The 22500-nt window shown below is 38.0% G+C and overlaps 2 protein-coding genes across 2 annotated transcripts in view; one reads left to right on the top strand and one right to left on the bottom strand.

The window, feature by feature from the left end:
• LOC144980034 (uncharacterized) overlaps positions 1 to 14471 on the top strand; it is a 22637-nt gene extending 8166 nt beyond the window's left edge. Inside the window, exons 3-10 of the mRNA XM_078927496.1 lie at positions 293 to 3380; positions 4178 to 6242; positions 6937 to 7071; positions 7928 to 8116; positions 9623 to 9787; positions 10319 to 10393; positions 11516 to 11681; positions 12177 to 14471. Of these exons, the coding sequence (XP_078783622.1) occupies positions 436 to 3380; positions 4178 to 6242; positions 6937 to 7071; positions 7928 to 8116; positions 9623 to 9787; positions 10319 to 10393; positions 11516 to 11681; positions 12177 to 13333 (6897 nt within the window). The 5' untranslated portion in view covers positions 293 to 435 and the 3' untranslated portion in view covers positions 13334 to 14471. The remainder of the gene's footprint in view (positions 1 to 292; positions 3381 to 4177; positions 6243 to 6936; positions 7072 to 7927; positions 8117 to 9622; positions 9788 to 10318; positions 10394 to 11515; positions 11682 to 12176) is intronic.
• The window catches only part of LOC144979187 (uncharacterized), a 179406-nt gene that overhangs the window by 33710 nt on the left and 123196 nt on the right, over positions 1 to 22500 (bottom strand). The window contains exons 17-20 of the mRNA XM_078925797.1: positions 19406 to 19561; positions 18168 to 18257; positions 16356 to 16480; positions 15644 to 15854 (exon numbers count right to left, since the gene is read on the bottom strand). Coding sequence (XP_078781923.1) covers positions 15644 to 15854; positions 16356 to 16480; positions 18168 to 18257; positions 19406 to 19561 — 582 coding nt within the window. The remainder of the gene's footprint in view (positions 1 to 15643; positions 15855 to 16355; positions 16481 to 18167; positions 18258 to 19405; positions 19562 to 22500) is intronic.

Raw genomic sequence — 22500 nt, 5'->3', positions numbered from 1 at the left:
TATTATTATTATTATTATTATTATTATTATTATTATTATTATTATTATTATTATCATTATTATCATCATCATCATCATCATAATTATTATCATCATCATAATTATTATCATCATTATGATCATAATTAATATAAATAATGTATATACAGATGAATAATCTAGTGCTAATAAAAACATAAGATTTTTTTCCTTCTCTTTCTTTTTTTATTTATTTATTTTTTTTTTTTGGTGCTATACTTTCATCTTTTTATCACCACTCGTTTATCAATCTACACATCTTCATCTTCAACAGATGATGATTATGAACCACAGCACACTTCTAGAGCACACAGCAATACTATGGATGAAGAAGTAAGAAGTCTAGTAGATGGACTTGTACAACCACTTTGAAAGGCAGCACGCTGATTAATTAATATATTCAAACAAGAGGCTAAAATGTATTGTGTTGCTAGTCGCCGCACGTTCGTGACCGAGTATACCGTTTTTCTAATAGTAATGTTCATCTACATCATATCAATAGCATCAACAACAAATGCAATCCACTCGGGTGATAAACAAACACTTGAGGACTACAGGCAGCAACGACAAGTGATGCTTTTCCGACGGAAACATATCCAGAAGCAGCAGCAGCAGCAGCAAAAACAACAACGACAACACCATCGTCACCATCATCATAATCATCAACAACAACAAGATCATGAACGGCATCAGCAATTATTTATGTCGAAAACGGAGCCTAATGTTCTTCATTCCAAGCTTACACAACAACAACTATATCAACAAAATCATCATCCCCACCACAAACAACAACATCCGAAAACTCATAAGCAGCACTATAAAAACAGCAGAGATCAACATCATCATCGAAGCCATCATCGCCATAACAATAATAATCATCATCATCGATATAATCATCACCGTGATCATCAATATTCTTCTAGTCACTTAAACAACACGCAGCATTTAACTCTAAATAACCATAATTCAGAAACAGAGGTGACACTCAACAGTAAAAATAAACATTCTCGACGAAAACTGTCAAATACAGACCTACAACCCTCTTCATACAACAACAGCGACAAGCTCCCATTAACAAATCTTAAACCATTAATAAGACACCACCGAAAGACCAACAATCAACATCAAAGAGGCACAAGACATAAGCAACATATCAAACAGTCCACGCTCAAATCATGGAGAAACATAAAGGGCATTTCCGACCGACCACCAAAGAGTTCAACATTTCAACATCATCAACTGAACACGTCAGTTCGTTCAGAACACGGCGATGCTGCAGCTGAGTACGCCAAAGCAACTGCATCTTTATTCCGACGAATTCATAATGAACTCACACAGACGAAGAATGATATTAAAGTAGATGCATTAATTGGAGATTTAGAATCGCTTGACAACAATAAATTCGCACCGTTGGAAGTCAATGTCAATGACAATTCCCATGCTTCTTCTTTCGCGGCAATGATTGAGTCCGTGTTTTCGTCTTTCACCGCCACATCGTTACCAAAGCTATCATTCCCCTGGTCGTCATCTCCGTCGTCAATGACATCGTCGTGGTCTTCACCATCCCCATCATCAACATCACCACCAACGCAAAAGGCATATAAATCAACAGAATTATCAACATCGACAGCATCCCCTCTCACGGTCTTTCATTCCTCGCCATCATTATTATCGCAATCGAAATCGTCGCCATCCAAATTGTATGTACATGATATGCCTAATAATCACATTCAAAGCAGAGGGTTACGACAGGACATTCAGTCAGATGGCGCTGACGACGTTTCCATCGATGATAGAACGAAAAAGAGGGAGAGGCGAAGACGAAGACGAATAAAACAAAGGAGAGGAGAAAGGAAAAAGATGAAGAGGAAAAGTAGCAAAAGGCATACTCGTGGAAATAATGACAAAACAAAGAGTGATAGGAAGAAGGCAATTCATTTCAATAGTAACAAACTTGCAGGAAATAGTAGTGTTGAACCCCAAAGTGAAAACAAAGAAACGGCAAATGAAAATATCAAACTTACTAAAAACAGTGACTGGAAAAACAGTGAAACAATTCGAACAATTGAAGTAGATGTATATAGCCCTAAAAAGGAAAATGCCTTTGAAAAAGACAGTACAGTTGGAGTGGAGTTTGCTCAGAGGAAAGTTCGACAGGAATATAAAATCAAAAATAAAATCATAAAACTTGAATCAAAACATGATGCAAAATCAGACGAAAGGAATGAAACAAATGTGAAAGACAATGATGGAAACAAAGTAAAAGACAACAGAGATGCGAGTGATCGAGAGAGAATGGATTACAGAAAAGTTCGACGGGAAAGCAATTTCAACACGAAAGTTGTAAAAATTGGAAAGGAACAACACTTGCCTAAGGCTCAACGAGGACCACAATATGACAGCAGTGATGAAAGAGTTGGAATAGATCCTGGCACTCATGCCCAAATCCCGACACCCACGTACAGAGATGGAACGAATGACACAACTCCTGACAATACCAATATTTTAAACAATGCTGTTACCGTTCTTTCTGAAGATAAAACTGGTTATGAGAACATCAACGGTGTCATCGTGGAAGGAACGACAGCGACAGCAACGCCAGGTCTCATCGATGATGATGATGATGAGGAGGAAGAGGAGGAGGAGGAGGAGGAGGATGAGAAGGAGGAGGAGGAAATGAAGGATAAAACAAATATTTTCTACCAGGACAATATGACGCTAGATGAAAATGATGACGATATTGATGGATTAGAAGAGGATATTATCCTCATTGATAAAGAAAGAGGAAGGGGAGACATTGTGGGTAAAAATGTTAATTACAATGATGATAAAAACGTGAAAATAAAAGAGGGAGATGGAAAAGTGAATAGGTTAAGGGTAACACAGAATGCAAAGGAATCGAAGATCGAACATATAGAAGAAGAAAAAGAAAAAGAAGAAGAAGAAGAAGAAGAAGAAGAAGAAGAAGAAGAAGAAGAAGAAGAAGAAGAAGAAGAAGAAGAAGAAGAAGAAGAAGAAGAAAAAGAAGAAGAAGAAGAAGAAGAAAAAGAAGAAGAAGAAGAAGAAGAAGAAGAAGAAGAAGAAGAAGAAGAAGAAGAAGAAGAAGAAGCAGAAGAAGAAGTTGGTGGGATTGTAGATAAAGGTGAAATCGGTAGAGATAAAATTAAGAAAGGAGGGAGAGACTTGGAGGAGAAGAGTAACTCAGAGGGTGGACACTTATTGACACCCACTGTAGCTGGAAGCAGAGAAAAGCTGTCACGACTTCCACCACTACCCCAGATTCGAGGCGTTGGCATCTTCGCCACTGTGAGAGAATTAGTACTCACTGTGAAAGAGTTGTACAGACACCAGGAGATTAACAGGTAAGGCATTATTACTTGTTTCTATCTTACCATTAAATGTTTTTATATGTTTGCTGACTGAGGGCTTGATCCGACACGTAGTTTGCACGCACATTTACTTTGAGGTTTACACCTTCCATAAAGCTCAGAATATAATTTGATATAGGGGCATAATAGTATGTGTAACGGTCCTGAGATAGTGCGGTTGGTTGTGGTAGTAAGAATAGTTAGAATTAGTGGTGGTGGTGGAAGTAGTAGTAGTAGTAGTAGTAGTAGTAGTAGTAGTAGTAGTAGTAGTAGTAGTAGTAGTAGTAGTAGTTGCTGTTGTTTTGGTTTTGCTGTACTAGTAGTAATAGCTGTAATTGCAGTTCTCGTTGATGTTGTTGTTGTTGTTGTTATTGTTGTGGCAATAGTAGTCGTAGCAGCAGCATTTGAAATAGTATACTTGATAATGTCCAATACACTTTTCTCTAATCAGAATCACCAATGAGAAATCTCTATATTATAAAGTAGCCCTTCAAAAACCACATATTACAATGTTTAAAGTAACACAACATTTATTTGCTACTCTTTGGATATGACCTACGTCTTATCCCAAAGCTTTTTCCGTCCGGTGTAACTGACCTAGCTGAGTACGCATGAGTTAACAGCACAAACAAACACACACACGCATACACACATGACAAACACACACACATGACACACACACATAACAAAACAAACCGTTTACTCATAGACGAATACTTTACAAACTCACATATAGATGTAAAAAGATGCACATTTTTCTTATACCATTTTATCTAAACTCCAATTCACAGAGAGAAAATCGAGGAACTGGAACAACGCCATAAAAATCACATTACTGACCTTGACCTTACTCGAGATAGTATTCAAACTATCCAACATAAAATGGCGACCGTGGAGTCCACAGTCACCCAGCTGGGCACAACCATGAGCGGGGTGAGGCACGAAATGGCAACTCTCAGGAACAGACAGCAGAAATCAGAAACAGGAGTCTGGAGACTCCGGGCAGACCTTGGTAGTCTTTCAACTCAGCTTGGAAAAGTCACCGACTGGGTAGAGGAACAACGTTTAGATAGGACGCCTGATTCGACACAAAGATATGATCTTGAAGAAATCGACGCCTTTAAGACTGAGATTGCGGAAGAAATTGAAAATCTGAGGGTGTATTTTGAAAATTTGGAAAACAAAGTAGAGAAATTGGAACGTGTCGACATAAGGAGATCAAAAAGAATTAATAGGATGAGTAAAGATATAGATGAGCTTGGTGATACGTTAGAAGAGGCGAAGAAAAGTTCCACTCGTCTAGATCAAGAGGTCAAGGCTGTGAGGTTAGATGTTGATGACGTACGTGACATCATGGAAATCTCCATTGATCCAGAGCTATTGTCTGAAGAATGGGATGATAATATAGATGCTAACGAAAAAGTGAAGGTCATTCAAAGTTCTCGTAATAAACAAAAATTCAAAAGACTAAAAAATAACAAAGAAATTAAACTTAGGCAAAACAACATGGACTCCATAAATAGTCGTGTAAAGGTAGAAGTTGATTCAAAATTGACAAAGAATGAAAGCTCCAAATTAAGCAAACATTTAGCTCCGATATTGCAATTGTCTCCAAAGCGTGACTCCGTTCCACGGAAGTCAAGACATTTAACAACGGCATCAACAACGTCAGCTACAGCACCGTCTTCTATGCCTGCTGATGATAAAAATGATGGTGAAAATTATGGTATAAATGATGGCTCTGTTTTGAAAACATCATCGTCTCCTAAAGCTACCAAAAACCACAATAGGAATTTGTCTCCATCGTTAAAGCAAACTCCATTTCCTTCCGTAGCCGCGCCATCTCTGTCACATCCTTCGATCTCACCAGCAGCCCTTCATCCTCATGAACACAGAAAAATAAACAAAACGAACAGCAGCAGCAGCATGAGCAATGCCACCACAACCACTAATATCGAGAGTAATAGCAACGGTACTGATATGAACATCAACAAGGATGATGTAGATTTATCAAATATTACTAAGGCGTCAATGTCCATATTAGGGAATATTTCAACTCCTTCTACGAAGAATAATGGCGGATACACAATATTGTCTAAGTCATTTGTCAACAACGATACCGACGACATCGCCTTTTCCAGCAGTTTTCCACCGCAAACAACAGTAACACCAACATCATCACCATACGCCATATCTTCAAAAGAATCAGAAGACTCGAACTCTCGAACTATTAGATATAACGATAGTAACAGCATCCCAATATCTCTACCCCAATCAGCATCGTCACCTTCACTATCATCACCAACAAATAAGAAAACGAATCTAAATATATCGGCAACTACAAAGAATTCATCTGGCTCCATTGACAAGATTCAAATCACTTTTAAAACTAACTACACCAAGGTGACTTCAAACACCAATCAAAATGATTTGTCCAAAAATAAATCCACGATGAATATTCATATACCCGGAGAAACCGATGACGTTATTATTCTGGATTACATTTCAAAACTAGAAAAACGAATAAAACGTCTAGAAACAGCGATGACAAGCAATTACAACTCTTCACTTTTCAAACAGCAGGATTATCGTGACCTTGACCTCGAAACAAAATTATCACACATCGACAATCAAACCGCTGCTTTGAGAGATGACATTGATACACAGGAAAAAGAAATGTGGACCAGAACTACCTCACTAAAGGGAGAGGTGGATGAGATAAAAGCAGCTATAAATAGTAACATATCCGAGCAAATTAATATGGAGAAGATGATCACCGCAAGAGATCGGGAGATAAGTCAGATTCAACTGAATGTCCAACACAATGAGGCGATTCTATCCCAGCTATTATCTCAGGTAAGTTGCACTAAATTGTTTTTCTTTATAAAAAAACAGTGGTGCTCAATAATGGATCTTAAACACTAGTACAATTTTCATTTTTCCCCCTTGGTTTTTGCGTTCCTAGTCTCTCTCTCTCTCTCTCTCTCTCTCTCTCTCTCTCTCTCTCTCTCTCTCTCTCTCTCTCTGTCTCTCTCTCTCTCTCTCTCTCTCTCTGTGTGTGTGTGTGTGTGTGTGTCTTTCTCTCTCTTTCTCTCCCCTTCTCTCTCTCTCTCTCTCTCTCTCTCTCTCTCTCTCTCTCTCTCTCTCTCTCTCTCTCTCTAAAATCAAAGGAACGAAAATTCATCAAAATTTCAATAATATCTGAAAACATCGAAGTCTTTACAAAAGTTGTTTTTAAAATTATCAAAGTTACGAATTTTAGCAATAGAATTAATACAGTGATAAATATATTTTTCTTAACATCAACTAGTGGCTCTCAATAGACTAGAATTTGAAACGACCTTTTTGGAGTCGTGGTTAGCTCATACGGTAGAGTCACGATCTCCCCGGCCAGGCGGAGTTGTACCAGGAAGGTCGCGGGTTCGAGCCCCCATCGCCGCCGCGAAGTTTTTATTCTCTGTTGTCTTCTGGCGCTTTCCTACTCACTTCATTTTCTTGTTACTAACATCACCTAGCAAAAAACTGTTTCTTGCCATCTATATCTCATCAGATTTCCTCAATCAACATGAGTGAGTTCCTGGCACTGCTGAAAGAATCGCTGACCAATTTTACCCGAAACGTTGTCACCATCGAGCAATGGAGTGAGGCCACTCAACAGATTGTTAACGCTGCACTGCGTAACGAGGTAAATACATAAAACAAATACAAGATAGAGATAGAACGATGACGACGTCACTCAGGTCTTTGTTATTGGTTTTTTGCCATCCTCGTTTATGAGGACTTCTCACTAAACTGTATTAACCAAGACTATAAACGTACATGGTTACACACAGTTTTGTGGGTTATACTTCCGGATGGCAGTTGTGAGCTTCTTCGCCAAACGCATACTATCTATAGATAGTATGCGCTTGGCTAAGAAGCTCATGACATTGCCATCCGGAAGTATAACGGACCAACACATAAAACTCTGTGTAACCATGAACTTTTAAGGTTTGGTTAATACAGTTTCGTGAGAACAACTCACAAACGCGGATGGCAAAAACAATAACAAAGGCCTGCGTGACGTCATCTTCGAACTATCTATAGTTTGCCAGTGAGTGTGTTCAGACGGTGGACTATTTTCAATTTTTAGAAAATGAAACGTTACAATAGTGGACTTTTTAGCCACAACTGATACCAATAGAGTACGAAGACTGTGTTGCACATGTATACAAAGATAAATTATATAAGAGTTTCAAAATAGAAAAAATACCAAACACTAAACGTTTCGGGCTCAAACCTTCTCCAGACGATAAACAAAAAAAATCAGTGAAATCTTCAATACATCACTTTAAATGCATACATACGACAGAGAATAATTTCTGTTTTGTTATTGAATGAAGGAAAGTTTTGAAACCCTAAACGTTCCATATTTTGTATTTAGTTCTATTTTTTTCTTCTTTTTTATAGAAGCTAACATATTCATTTTTTATACAACACAGCGATCACAATTGTGTGTTTGATTATATCATTTTGTTTTTATTTTATTTTCGCATGCACAGGCCCGTATTTCAAAGCTGGCCAAAACATCCATGGAGATGAACGAAGCTAAGGGCAAATTCGAAGACAGGCTCAATTCTGTTCACTCGACCACGAAACGCTGGTACAGGAGTTTACAAGGTCACATGATTCGACTCAACAACAGTTTTCAGGATTTCCAGGAACGAATGGACACGGTCGTAGCTCAACAGGTATGCATGGGGATTTTATTTTATTTCTATTATTCTCCTACCAATACTTCTTTTCCCCGACTTCATGCTCCTATTTTCTTCCATATTCTCCTCCTCCTCCTCTTGCTCCTCCTCCTCCTCCTCCTCCTCTTCTTCTTCTTCTTCTTCTTCTTCTTCTTCTTCTTCTTCTTCTTCTTCTTCTTCTTCTTCTTCTTCTTCTTCTTCTTCTTCTTCTTCTTCTTCTTCTTCTTCTTCTTCTTCTTCTTCTTCTTCTTCTTCTTCTTCTTCTTCTTCTTCAGCAGCTGACTGGCCCACAAATTGCGCATTTAGCGATTACACTACTGAGCTCCCAGCTAATAACAAAGGCAACCAAACTTCACATAATGTTTCAAGAGCATAATATGGTTTGGTCTTAAGGACATGTTGGTTATCCCACATCTTATAATGGTTTTGACAAAATTGTTTGAACGCATTTTTAACACGTTAGACAACTTTATTTTAAAGGTCATACATGTTTTTAAAGGTTAACCCTCTCCTTACCAACTACAGGAGAATCGTCACATAATTTATTACGATGAAATGAACATTTTTCTTAACCAGATTTGTTTTGCACATAAAAAAATGTAAGAAAAATCGTTGTATTATAAAGCTTGTTAAGGTTTCTACACAAAAATGTGCATATCTAGTATGCAGATACTTATCCCCCATGAGTTGAGTGTAAAACGTCAAGTTAAGTGTTGGTTAGGTAAAGCATTTCTGGACAAATGATGAAAATCGTCGGTAAGGGTTAAAAGGTTTAACTCACTCAATCCTAGAGATTTTTGCTACTTTTCAAAATTGGAATAAATGTATTAAAATGAGCATGTACATAGATAGTTTTATTCAACTATCATTAACATGTAAAAACTAAAAACATTAGCTTTGATACTACACCTATAATTTGTCTCAGAAAAATGTAATAAATAATCGTGGCGTAAAAGTAACCCGGGTTAACTACGGATATAGTCGGTGTTAGGGTTGAGTGAGTTAAGATGAAACGCTGACTTAGTGTGCTGAATGAAACTTGGCTTGGACTTCTAGCAAAAAAATGAGAGAATGATTGAGCTTTAAATTAAATTTTAAATTGAGCTTTTATATAGCGCAATATCCACTAAACGTGCTCAAAACGCTTTACAAGAGGTCCCTGGCCAACATCAACACTTAACATGTAGGACGGGACATGACGCTTTTTAAGCGATATTACATTTTTTTTCGGATAGAGACAACGCTGTAAACGGCCAGGTACTCATTTTAAACCTGAGTACGGTGAGAGAATGTGAGTAAATAGCCTTTTCCAAGGACTCAACTATGCGCCGAGCGACCTTCCTATCCTAAAGCGAGTGTCATACCACAAGACCACATAGCCGCACTAGAGAGAAAGTGAATGTATGAGTTATAAAAAAAATAATGAGATACCTTACTCGTCCTTAGAATTGTCTATATTATGTCATTAACCCGTATTTCTATTTTTCTCTATTTTTTGTCTAGTCCGCGCAAAGCAGTCACCCGTCTCGCCAGTCACAGGAGTCGAAAGCCAGACTCGACAACTTATACATTCAACTACTGATCAACAGCAACAGGTTGTCCAGCGTTGAGGCTAAGATGCTGAACAAATCTTTGGAATTTTGTAGACGATCTTCCGCTGAACTAAGGGTAACTAACTGACAATTAACAACATTACTCACCGATTTCGTAGATAATAATCATCTTTTACCAGATTATAAAGGTTCTGCCAAAACAGAACACACAAACACACAGAGAGAGAGAGAGAGCGAGAGAGAGAGAGAGAGAAAAAGAGAGAGAGAGAGAGAGAGAGAGAGAGAGATACAAATGTCCAAAACAATAATATCTGACCCACCGCTTCATTTTGCCATTATGTCGAAATGAGTTGGTGGAGAATATTACATTTTTATGTAAATGTCAACCTATTTCGTTTTCCTTTCTTTTATTTTTTTTATTTGTTCATTCATTCATTCATCTATTATTTCATTCATTCATTCATTCATTCATACATGCACTCGATAATTAATTTATTCATTCATTCATTCATTCACTCATTCATTCATTCATTCATTCACTCACTCATTCGTTCATTCATTCATTCATTCATTTATATTTATTTATTTATTTATTTATTTATCTGTTTATTCATTTATTTATTTTGTCTATTCCTTTCCAAAACAGCAAGCTGCGAGTATTCTCAGACTGCAGGAAGGGCAACGTTCTCTGAGAGACGATTTGATGCTTCAACAAGAAAAGGTGAGTCCAGCAATGTATTTGTACACAATTGTGTACAGCACAGCAGATAGTCCGGGAATTCTAGTTAGGCCAAACAAAAAATCACTCAAACAATTGATCGATTTATCAAGCGAGCAATTAATCAATCAACTCAAAATTCTTAATCAATAAATAGGTGAGTCAAACACTAAACAATCGTTTAATTTAGCCCATAATCAAATCCATCAATCTGTCCATTAGTCAATCAATAAATCAGTCATTGTAATGATTTCTATGAATTGCGACATACCAATGTTACTGAGCTTTTTTTTAAAATATAGAGCAATATCCACTTAACGTGCTCAAAGCGCTTTATAAGGGGTTCCTGATCAACAGCAACACGTAACATTTAGAACGGGACAGATGCCTGTTAGGCGATATTGCAATTTCCTTCCGACAGAGACAGCGCTGTTAACGGCCAGGTACTTATTTTACACCTGAGTACGATGAGAGAATGTGAGTAAAGAGCCTTTTCCAAGGACTCAACTATGCGGCGAGCGAAGCTCGAGCCCAGGATCTTCCGATCCGAAAGCGAGTGACATACCACCAGACCACATAGCAAATATTTATGACCGTCGTCTTGTCAAAAACTCTTACACATGAAAGTTCAACCAATCGATCGAGAATACCCTTCAACAGTCGTAACGTCACTTCCCTCATAATGACGCATAGTAACTTAGTTACTGGCTCTAAACTATGGGAACAATGGCGGACGCCCTTATGAAATATTTCTTCGACGAGCATAAAAGCGTATCCAGAGGGGAAAAAAAACACATTATAAATCTGATCATGTTTTGACTTTTACACATTCTGATCACAAGACATATGAAAAGTTCGAGCCAGTATGAAGAATAAAAAGTACCGATTTTCTTTGTTTAGAACCACGATGGCGGCCGATTGAATCCAATTGAAGGACTAGTTTTGTGGCCAATTTAAAAAAAATTGATTTTATTTTATTGGGGGGGGGGGGGGGGGTAGGACTAGGTAGGACAGGATTGCGAAAGTAAGACAACATGGTATCGGTAGAAATGAAATTAAATGTTGGTGTTTGTTAATTTTCAAATTAACCATTTTAATTCGGTACTTGGTCTATTTATTTCCCAGACAAAAAGAGTGGATGTAACGTTGCTAAGACTTCTGAACACGCTCAAGACTACACAGAGTGACCTTGTTCGTATGACCTCCCACTTCGCTGACCTTAACCCCATGAAATCACAGGTTCAAAGATTAGAGAAAGAAGTGGCTAAACTCTTATTGCAAGTGCCGAAAGGTAAATATATGTTAAAGAAATCGATTTCACGTGTATAAATATAACTGGACATGGTAAGCGTGATATAATTGTCCGTAATGCTTTGATTACCCTCTGAATGGTAAATGTGATCTTCTGCCATTATCTAGCAATATGTCTCCATAAATCAAAAGAAAGATTATTTCAAAATTAAAATGATCAGAAATGTGAAATACTAGCTTTCTATCGCTTTAACTTTCTCCTGACCAACCACAGGAAAATCGTCACATTCGTTACGACACATTATACATTTTTTCTTATTCAGATTTATTTTGTACATCACAATGTTCTTTGTTTAAATGGTAAGAACAAAAAGTTGTTTTGTAGAGAGATTGTTTGATTTTAAAAACGCATTTTTTTCTGCTGGGTAAGCCTGCCATTTTGGGAAAATACTGAAAAGGATCGGTAAGGAGAGAGTTAAGTTGTTGAGTCACTGAATATTCAAATTATAACTTTAATATCACTTTCTTCTCACAGACTGTCAAGAGTACTACGACCGTGGCTTTAGGGACTCGGGCCTCTACGTAATCATGCCGTTACACATGGACCGTTCGGTACGGGTCTATTGTATCATGGAACACAACCACAACCACTACCAACCAGCACAACACCCACTTCAAGATGCAACACAACGGAACCGGAATCGAACGCAGACCCGTAATAATCGCCCCGGGTATCGAAATCACAACAGAAGTCAATCCAAGCAGATCCAAAGCGGAAATCAACGTCATCTACTCCACGGTACGAACAAGAAGGAAAGTGCGAGGAAAAATACGACTAACGATGAGAATGACCATCTTGACGTCAACGGATACGGTAACTCTGACAACCATAGAGACAATTCTGAGAATATTCTCGAAAACGTAATCGGTTCTATAGGAAGTAATAATGATAATAATCGGAAAAATGATCGAGACGAATCTCCGGATCTGGAGTACAATAAAAATGATGACACAGGAGCAAGACTTGGTATTCATAAGAAAAGCACTGATGTAAACATTGATAGCAATGCTGATAATCTTGACGGTGATCGCGACAATAGTAAAGAAAATTTAAACAAAGCTAGATCCCATGACAATGGAGGGTGGACGATTATCCAGAGAAGAATGGACGGGACGGTCAATTTTTCTCGGTCCTGGGTCGAGTACGCGAACGGTTTCGGGCGAATAAAGGGAGAGCATTGGCTTGGGAATGATATCATCCATTTTCTGACGTCACAGAGCGAATACGAGTTAAAAATTGTCATGGAAGACACGTTTGGGGGCAGGTGGGAAGCCCGGTATGACAATTTTAGAGTGGAAAGTAGAGACAGCGATTATAGGTTAAAGGTCAGCGGTTACCGTGGCAACGCTAGCGACGGATTGGGCTCGTCCAATCAAATGGCGTTCAGTGCTATCGACCGTGACGTTGACGCAAGCTCCTCCCACTGCGCCTTATATGGAAGTGGGGGATGGTGGTATAGACATTGTCACATTAGTAATCTAAATGGGCCGTTCAACGTGGGCGTGGTTTGGTTTAACAAGGCGTGGCAAGACTGGGTTCAAATGAGGTCATCGGTGATGATGGTGAGACCGACTAAAAAGAAATTGAAGAAGCGGAAGAGGAAGAGAGCGAGAAGAAGACTACACGGTTGAACAGTTTCAATGTACAAAGATAACTCGTTATACCGACATTTTAAAACAAACAAAGTCAGATATGAATCTATAACTGTTTGGCGGTAAAACAAATATTATATCCTCGATTTGATGTTATCCATATTCCTTTGGTTGGTGATGAGAGTGATTGGCGATATGTCTGACATGGCGTTTTTTTCAAAATTTGCAAGCTAAAAACAGCAAAATTTGCACAAAAAAATTCCAAAATTTTTCCTAAAAACCCATAATTAGTTCATGAAAGAGAAAGGTATTTGTTTTGTTTTTAAGGGTTTCACGGCGCTTGCATCAAATGCAAGGTCATACAGCACCAGTAAAAAGGACGAAAATGAGATAGTAAAAAAGAAACTACTCTTGATTAATTATCCTTCACGTTCTACAAGAGCTATCAAATTAAATGAAAAAAAAAAAAAAATTTCTTTGCAAAATCTCGAATATATGCAAAAAAATTGGAGATTTTGCGGCCGCAATGCAAATCAGTGATATTTTGCGGCCGCAGCGATGCAAAAAACTGCCATGCTAGATATGTATGTATATCGGAATTTGACTGTAAAGTCGTGAAAAAATTTGACACAGTTGAAGTTGAGTATACGTGCTCACAAATTAAATAGTTGTATAGAATGCAGAGAGTCCTCGGTGTGATTACATAGGCTTGTGGTCGCTTTTATTAGTAATTCCATGCAATCAACATCATTGAAGACTATAAATAATGTACTATAGCTATGATTGTAAGAGTGGGAGAGAGGAGGACAGAGGCAAATAGAGCGCGTAGAGAGAGAGAGAGAGAGAGAGAGAGAGAGAGAGAGAGAGCAAGATCTAGAGAGAGAGGGAGAGAGAGAGAAGACTATAAATAATGTACTATAGCTATGATTATAAGAGTGGGAGAGCGGAGGAAAGAGAAAAATAGAGCGCGTAGAGAGAGAGAGAGAGAGAGAGAGAGAGAGAGAGAGAGAGAGAGAGAGAGAGAGAGAGAGAGAGGTTGTAAACGGTCTCCTTAAAGTTTTATGGCTATATCAGTTTTGCAAATTTAAAGGGTTTCATTAGTCGTGATCGTTCTGGTTTATAGAATTTTTAAACAATCAATTCCTTTTATTAAAAAAAAAACAACAAAAAAAAAAAACAGGACTTTTTAATATGCCATAATAAAAGCAATATGTAATATACTTTGTAAACAAGACATAGAATATGAAAGTTAAAAAAAATAAGATCCAAATTTTTCGCCTTCCGACTGATTATTATGTGATGCACTGACAAATTTATCAATACAACTTTATTCAGACTTGGGTATTTAGAATAAAGTGTGTCTCCATTCGACTATAGAATTGATTTTATTGAATAAAAATGATTATTATTGATGATAGAGACATCTACATGTTTTGTTTGTTTGCTGGGGGGATTGGGGGGGGGGTAGAGTTCGCGTCAAAGTCTTGTCTTCATTATCACCTATCGATAAATTAATGGTTCAGACGTGTAAATATATTATACAGGTCTGACACCTGAACGCAATTATGGGCCTAGTTTAACATTGTTGTAATGGACAATATTTTGCGTTGGTTTGAGCGAATTTCCATTACAACAATGAGACCAACAGCAACGCGTAACGTGTAGAACGAGACATGACGCATGCTAGGCGATATTACATTTTTCCCCCGAAACAGACAACGCTGTTAGCAATCAGGTACTCATTTTCCACCTGAGTACGATGAGAGAATGTGATGGTGGTGAGACCGACTAAAAAAAAAATTGAAGAGAAAGAGGACGAGAAGAAGACTACATGGTTGAACAGTTTCAATGTACAAAAACATTTTCTTTTTTAAATTGAGCTTTTATATAGCGCAATATCCACTAAATGTGCTCAAAGCGCTTTACAAGGGGTCACTGGCCAACAGCAACATTTTACATTAAGGACGGGATATGACGCCTGTTAGGCGATGTTATAATTTTTTTCGGACTGAGACAACGCTGTTACGGACAGGTACTCATTTTACACCCGAGTGCGGCGAGAGAATGTGAGTAAAGAGCCTTCTCCAAGGACTCAACTATGCGCCGAGCGAGGCTCGAACCCAGGACCTTCCGATCCGAAAGCGAGTGTCATACCACAAGACCACACATAGCCGCACATTCGTACAATACAAAGATAACTGGTTATTCCGACATTTTAAAAATAAAGCCAGATATGAATCCATAAGTGTTTGATAGTAAAACAAATACATCCTCGATTTGATGTTATCCATATTCGTTTGATTGATGCTCGAGTTGCAGAAAACATTTTTTTTTTAAAACCCGACTTACCTGGAACGGAACAGCATCAAAGAAGAGCGCCAGAAACCAGTTGAGTGTGACGGTGGATATCTCTATCTCGATGGCGTCCAGGTGTTTGGCAAGAGCCGGCATCTTCTCTTCCATGAGGTCATGAAGGACACTCTGATCGGCCTGCGCTCCCAACAGGTTGTGGTCGAAATAGGACGGCGAGTGAAAACACTCGGTGACAGCTACCAGTGTCCTGTTGGAACGGAGGGGAAAAAATAAAACGAGTCTGAAATGCGATAGTATGCCATTTATAAGTCATTGGAGTCATTACCCGTAGCAGTTCATCCTCATCGTCATTATCCTCATCATCATCGTCATCGTCATCATCATTATCATTATCATCATCACCATCATCATCATCGTCATCATTATCATCATCATCATCATCATCATCATTATAAGCATCATCACCGTAGTCGTCGTCGTCATCATCATCATCATCATCATCATCATAATCATAATCATCATCACCGTCGTCGTCGTTGTCGACGTCATCATCAACATCATCCTCATCATCGTCATCATCATCGTCATCATCATCATCAATAAAAACAGCAGCAGCGACAACGACAACAATAACAAGGAAAACAACAACTGCGACAACAGTAACAAACAAACAGCAACAAGGATAACAACAAAGACAACAACTACTCCTTCTACGACAACAACAACAACAATAACATCATCATCTTACCAGAAAGCGTCTTGCGCATCCATAAACAGAAGGGCCATGGCAACCAAAAAGTTCATCCCCTGGCAGTAACCAACGTTAGGGTTGTGGATACAGAACGCCAGCAGGACATCTTGCAAATCCATTATCTATGAGAAGAAAAACAAAATACAAACCAAACCAAACGTTTAAAGCTATTTAGGTTATTTGTAATACCACACCATATTCGGCTATGTAGTCCTGTGGTATGACACTCGCTTTCGGATCGGAAGGTCCTGGGTTCGAGCCTCGCGATCGGCGCTGAGTCCTTGGAAAAGGCTCTTTACTCACATTCTCTCACCGTACTCAGGTGTAAAATGAGTACCTGGTCGTGAACAGCGTTGTCTTTGTCCGAAAAATTGTAATATCGCCTAATAGGCGTCATGTCCCGTCCTACATGTTAAATGTTGCTGTTGACCAGGGACCCCTTGTAAAGCGCTTTGAGCACATTTAGTGGATATTGCGCTATGTAAAGCTCAATTAAAAAAAAAAGATAACGAGATCTCGATAGCTCACTAGGTTGATAGAGAATTTGATTTCACAAGCAAAAGCGGCATTTATCAACAATCAGATTGCAGCAATTTGTTTGCAGCCCTTTGGATAGGACAGGACTCGAATCTATGGCAAATTACTTTATGCGAGATCTGACAGACTCTGCTATCCAGTGACTTTTGGATGGAGTCGAGGGATCAGAATAAAATCTAAACTGTCCCCTGGATAGCAGAGTTTGTGTCAGATCTCGCATAAAGTAATTTGCCATAGATTCGAGTCCTGTCCTATCCAAAGGGCTGCAAACAAATTGCTGCAATCTGATTAACATTAACTCTTTCCTTACCGACCATTTTCAGTATTTTCCCACAATGACAGGCTCACCCAGCACAAAAATAGATTTTTTAGACTCAAATAATCTCTCTACAAAACAACTTTTATGTTCTTATGAATTAAACAAAGATCATTGTGATGTGCAAAATACATGTGAATAAGAAAAAAAATGTATAATATTGTGTCGTAACAAATGTGACGATTTTTCTGTAGGTGGTAAGGAGAGGGTTAAGGAAATCGGGATGAATTTGGACGCCATGTACCTTGTGGCTCTATGGGACAACTTCAATAAAATTACGTCCATGACGCTTTCAACATCTAGTAAACAGCCATTGTGTGAAAGACACTCAATTTGAATCTCGCCTAGAGCTCAAATGCATGAGATATTGGCGCTATATAAGTGTGCAGCATTATTATTATTATTATTATTATTATTATTATTATTATTATTATTATTATTATTATTATTATTATTATTATTATTATTATTATTATTATTATTACTATTATTATTATTATTATTATTATTATTATTATTATTATTATTATTATTATTATTATTATTATTATTATTATTATTATTATTATTATTATTATTATTATTATTATTATTATTATTATTATTATTATTATTATTATTATTATTATTATTATTATTATTATGCAGCATTATTGTCTTTGGCATTTGAATTGCTACAATTTCATGACTATTAACTCACTCAACCTTAACACCGACTATATCCGTAGTTCACCCGGGTTACTTTTACCCCATGCCTATTTATTACATTTTTATGAGACAAATTATAGGCGTAGTATCAAAGCTAATGTTTTTAGTTTTTACATGTTAATGATAGTTGAATAAAACTATCCATGCACATGCTCATTTTTAATACATTTTTTTCAATTTTGGAACGTAGCAAGAAACTCTAGGATTAAGTGAGTTAAATTAGTCATTTTAGACAATTTCTAACTTACCCCCTTTGACCCAGGTGTGGAGAATTTGACGTTGGAGGGCATCGTCCTCATGAGATCCAGACTGATCTGTTTCCGGTAACGGGCTGCTTGCTGCCAGGTGAGGAAAACAAATAAAACAGACAAATAATACGCAGTGATCCAAATATTTGAAGCCTGTGGGGCGCTATTAAAATGCCCATACAAATACAACGGTGTTTTACACACATTGGACTTCGGGAAGGAACCTCTATCTCAAAAAAAAGGAGGAAAATGTGCGCAGGTTACTTGTCCCCACGGGCACACTATCCGAATGTAGAACATTTACTCGAACCTTTGGACATCATGTAGGCCAGGTGGTGACTTCAAAGCCCTACATGGACTCCACATGGACACAGTATAATAATTGATAATTGAGCTTTTTTATAGAGCAATATCCACTAAACGTGTTCAAAGCGCTTTACAACGGGTCCCTGACCTACAGCAACATGTAACATGTTGAAAGAGACATGACGCCTGTTAGGCGATATTACAATTTTTTTTCCGACAGACAACGCTGTTAACGGCCAGTATAAAGTATAGTATTATATTATGTCAAGAAACAACATTTTTTTTAACATCAGAGGAACTTCTACGATATCTCGTCCATCTCGGTTTTGGAACAGAAAATTATGGTCTTTAGAAAAAGCTTTTCTAAAGTGCTCCACCGAATAGAGCTTACAAAACTGCGTATCAGTGAAACGATTCTCTCTTATAGAAAAGAATAATGCATTAAAATGCGCAGGGTTACCATGAATGCCATGGTTACCAATACGTGGACTCGTATTAAGATCAAACCTAGCCTTTTGATGCAATGCGTTTAGGTAAAATTCTCAAAACACCCGCCAGCCAAATTAAACATACCAACAACATAACACTGTGCGTGACCTTCAACGTTTATAGTCGAATTGATATAATTTAGTGAGAACTATTTCACTAACAGATTGTCTAAGAACAAATCACAAAGAGCTGAGTGACGTCAAATTCGTCCCTTCTATAGATAGTATGCGCTTGGCGAAGAAGCTCACAGCAATGCCATCCGGAAGTATACCGGACTAACACACAAAACTATGTGTAACCATGAACGTTTATAGTTTGGTTAATACAGTTTTGTGAAAATTACTCATAAGCGTGGATGGCAAAAAAAAAACAATAACAAAGATCTGAGTGACGTCAACTTCATACTATCTATACCTACACCAGAGCGACATCTACATACATACCGGTGAGTCGGGCACGGCGTTACACAAGTGCCTGTAGTAGTGAATTCCCTTCTCTGTGATGACGGCATCCACTTTGGCCATCACGAAAGACTTCCACATCAATTTCCTGAACGGCTCGGGGATGCCTCCCCGTACCAGTTGCTTCAACTGTTTTCTCTGGGGAGCAAAAATAAATAAATAAATACATACATAAATAAATAACTAAATAAATAAATGAATAAATAAGTAAATCAATCAATCAATAGATAAATAACTAACTAAATAAATAACAAAATAAATATAAATAAATACATTTTAAAAATAAAATTTAAAAAAGGGGAAAGGGACGGGAGAGGAGAAGTTTTAAGTTTTGCATGAAAAAAAAAAGGAAAATTCACTCTATTCATCCCTGTGGGGCTTGTATCTTTGGAGTTCATTCCAAGCGAAGACTGGAATAATAATAAACATAGATATCAGCTTCAGTGTAGCGCTGCAAAGTGAGCGAGGGCGAGGTGCCTCATTTTACGCCAGAGTATAGGGGACGAAAAGAAAATGTGTCTGGAAAATATTTAACAAATTTGACGTTATGAAGGAGAAGGTCAATGATCGAGATGAAAGGCACTACCGGATTGTGAAGTCTGCATCCGCCCAGCAAGTCCCCTGACGACCACCCCTGGTCATGGGGAAAGAGCGTAGCCATCGTTAATATATAGCCTGACACTAGAACCCTCCAGAAGTGGCAGTTTGAAGTCATTTTTTAGGTTTGTGTATCGTCTAGTGAGTTGTCGTTAGTAGAGCTCAAGGAAACAAGTTATTTCATCGGTTGAACTATTGAAAATAACTCACGATTTGTTTTCTTTTGTGACAAAAGACTGGCATTTTGACGTCATTTTTTGGTCAGTGTCTGGCTATAGATAGAATGCGCTTGGCCAAGGAGTTCACAACATTGCCATCCGGAAGGATAACGGACCAACACACAAACTCTGTGTAACCATGATCTTTTATAGTCTGGTTAATACAGTTTAGTGAGAACAACTCACAAACGCGGATGGCAAAAACAATAACAAAAGCCTGAGTGACGTCATCTTCGAACTATCTATAACTTTACGATGGCTACGTTCTAGTGTCAGGCTATAGATAGTTCGAAGATGACGTCACTCAGGCCTTTGTTATTGTTTTTGCCATCCGCGTTTGTGAGTTGTTCTCACTAAACTGTATTAACCTGACTATAAACATTCATGGTTACACAGAGTTTGTGTGTTGGTCCGTTATACTTCCGGATGCAATGTTGTGAACTCCTTGGCCAAGCGCATTCTATCGATAAATTAACGATGGCGACGCTACAACCCACTAGGATTTTATAGTTTGATGTCGTTTTCTGGGTTTTTCCACCGTCTAGTGAGTTGTTGTTAGTAGTGCTCAAGGAAACAAGTGATTCCATTTGTTGACCTATTGAATTCAACTCACGATTTGTTTTGTGTCCAAAGACTTGTCTTTTGACATCATTTTTTGGTCAGTGTCAGGCTGTAAGTTATCGATGGCTACGGTCTTAGTATTAGGATATGAGTTAACGATGGCGAGCACATAAGGCTATAAGTTAACGATGGCTACGGAATGAGTGATGAATGGTTTAGGGATGGGGAGTAAAATGTGATTATAAAACCTCACTGAACTTGTGCATGCACCACCCACACCGGGACTCGAATCTGGTACCTACAAGTTATAAAGAAGAAGAAGAAGAAGAAGAAGAAGAAGAAGAAGAAGAAGAAGAAGAAGAAGAAGAAGAAGAAGAAGAAGAAGAAGAAGAAGAAGAAGAAGAAGAAGAAGAAGAAGAAGAAGAAGAAGAAGAAGAAGAAGGAGAAGAAGAAGGAGAAGAAGAAGAAGAAGAAGAAGGAGAAGAAGAAGAAGAAGAAGAAGAAGAAGAAGAAGAAGAAGAAGAAGAAGAAGAAGAAGAAGAAGAAGAAGAAGAAGAAGAATGTCGCAAACATTTTTAAGCTTATAGAAATGGGACAAGCAAACAAATACATAAGCGATAGTGTGAATAATGAGTTTACGTTGAATCAATCTAAATAAGACAAAATATAATTATTATTGATTTTCTCTTATCCCAGGGGTCATCCGAGTTTACTACAACAATATTATGCATCCGATATATTTGTCATGGCCGCTGATGGCCGCTGCTGATTATAATAAAAAAAAACAACAAAAAAACTTGAGCTTTTATACAGCGCAATATCCACTAAACGTGCTCAAAGCGCTTTACAAGGGGTCCCTGGCCAACAGCAACATTTAACATGTAGGACGGGACATGCCGCCTGTTAGGCGATATTACAATTTTTCGGACAAAGACAACGCTGTTAACGGTCAGGTACTCATTTTACACCTGAGTACGGTGAGAGAATGTGAGTAAGGATCCTTCTCCAAGGACTCAACTATGCGCCGAGCGCGAGGCTCGAACCCTGGACCTTCCGATCCGAAAGCGAGTGTCATACCACAAGACCACATAGCCGCACAATAATACCATAGCTTAGCTTGTTTTTTGTTTTTTTTTACACACTTTTAGGTGAAACCAAATTACATCTAAGGATTTTCTACAAAAAGCCGAAATGCCCCCCCCCCCCCACCTACCCCACCCCCTTTCCCCCATTTCTGCAACAGTCAAATTAACTCACTCAACCCTAACAGCGACTTCCCGGGTTACTTTTACCCATGCCTATTTATTACATTTTCCTGAGACAAAGTATAGGCGTAGTATTTAAAGCTAATGTTTTAGTTTTTGCATGTTAATGGTAGTTAAATAAAACTATCTATGTACATACTCATTTTGAATACATTTTTTTCCAATTTTGAAAAGTAGCAAAAATCTCTAGGATTGAGTGAGTTAAGAAGATGAAGGTGGATTGGCCATGTTTGGCCGGATGAAGGAGGGAGCAATTCCGAAAAAAAGCACTTAGATGGATACCGCAGGGAAATCGCAAGAGGGGAAGGCTATTACTGTATGGATACCATAATATAAACAATACTGCGTGACATTTTGGGTTCCACGTATTGAGTTTTATCTGCCTGTTTGTTGAGAGTTTTGTCACAAACGATATTATTGGCTAACACGGATAGAA

This window comes from Berghia stephanieae, chromosome 9 (assembly GCF_034508935.2).
Source record: "Berghia stephanieae isolate SIO BIC M18660-M18661 chromosome 9, UCSD_Bste_1.3, whole genome shotgun sequence".
In the NCBI taxonomy this organism is placed as follows: Eukaryota; Metazoa; Mollusca; class Gastropoda; order Nudibranchia; family Aeolidiidae; genus Berghia; species Berghia stephanieae.
The sequence above is the reverse complement of the archived record's forward strand: the minus strand, read 5'-3'. Positions and strand labels throughout refer to the sequence as shown.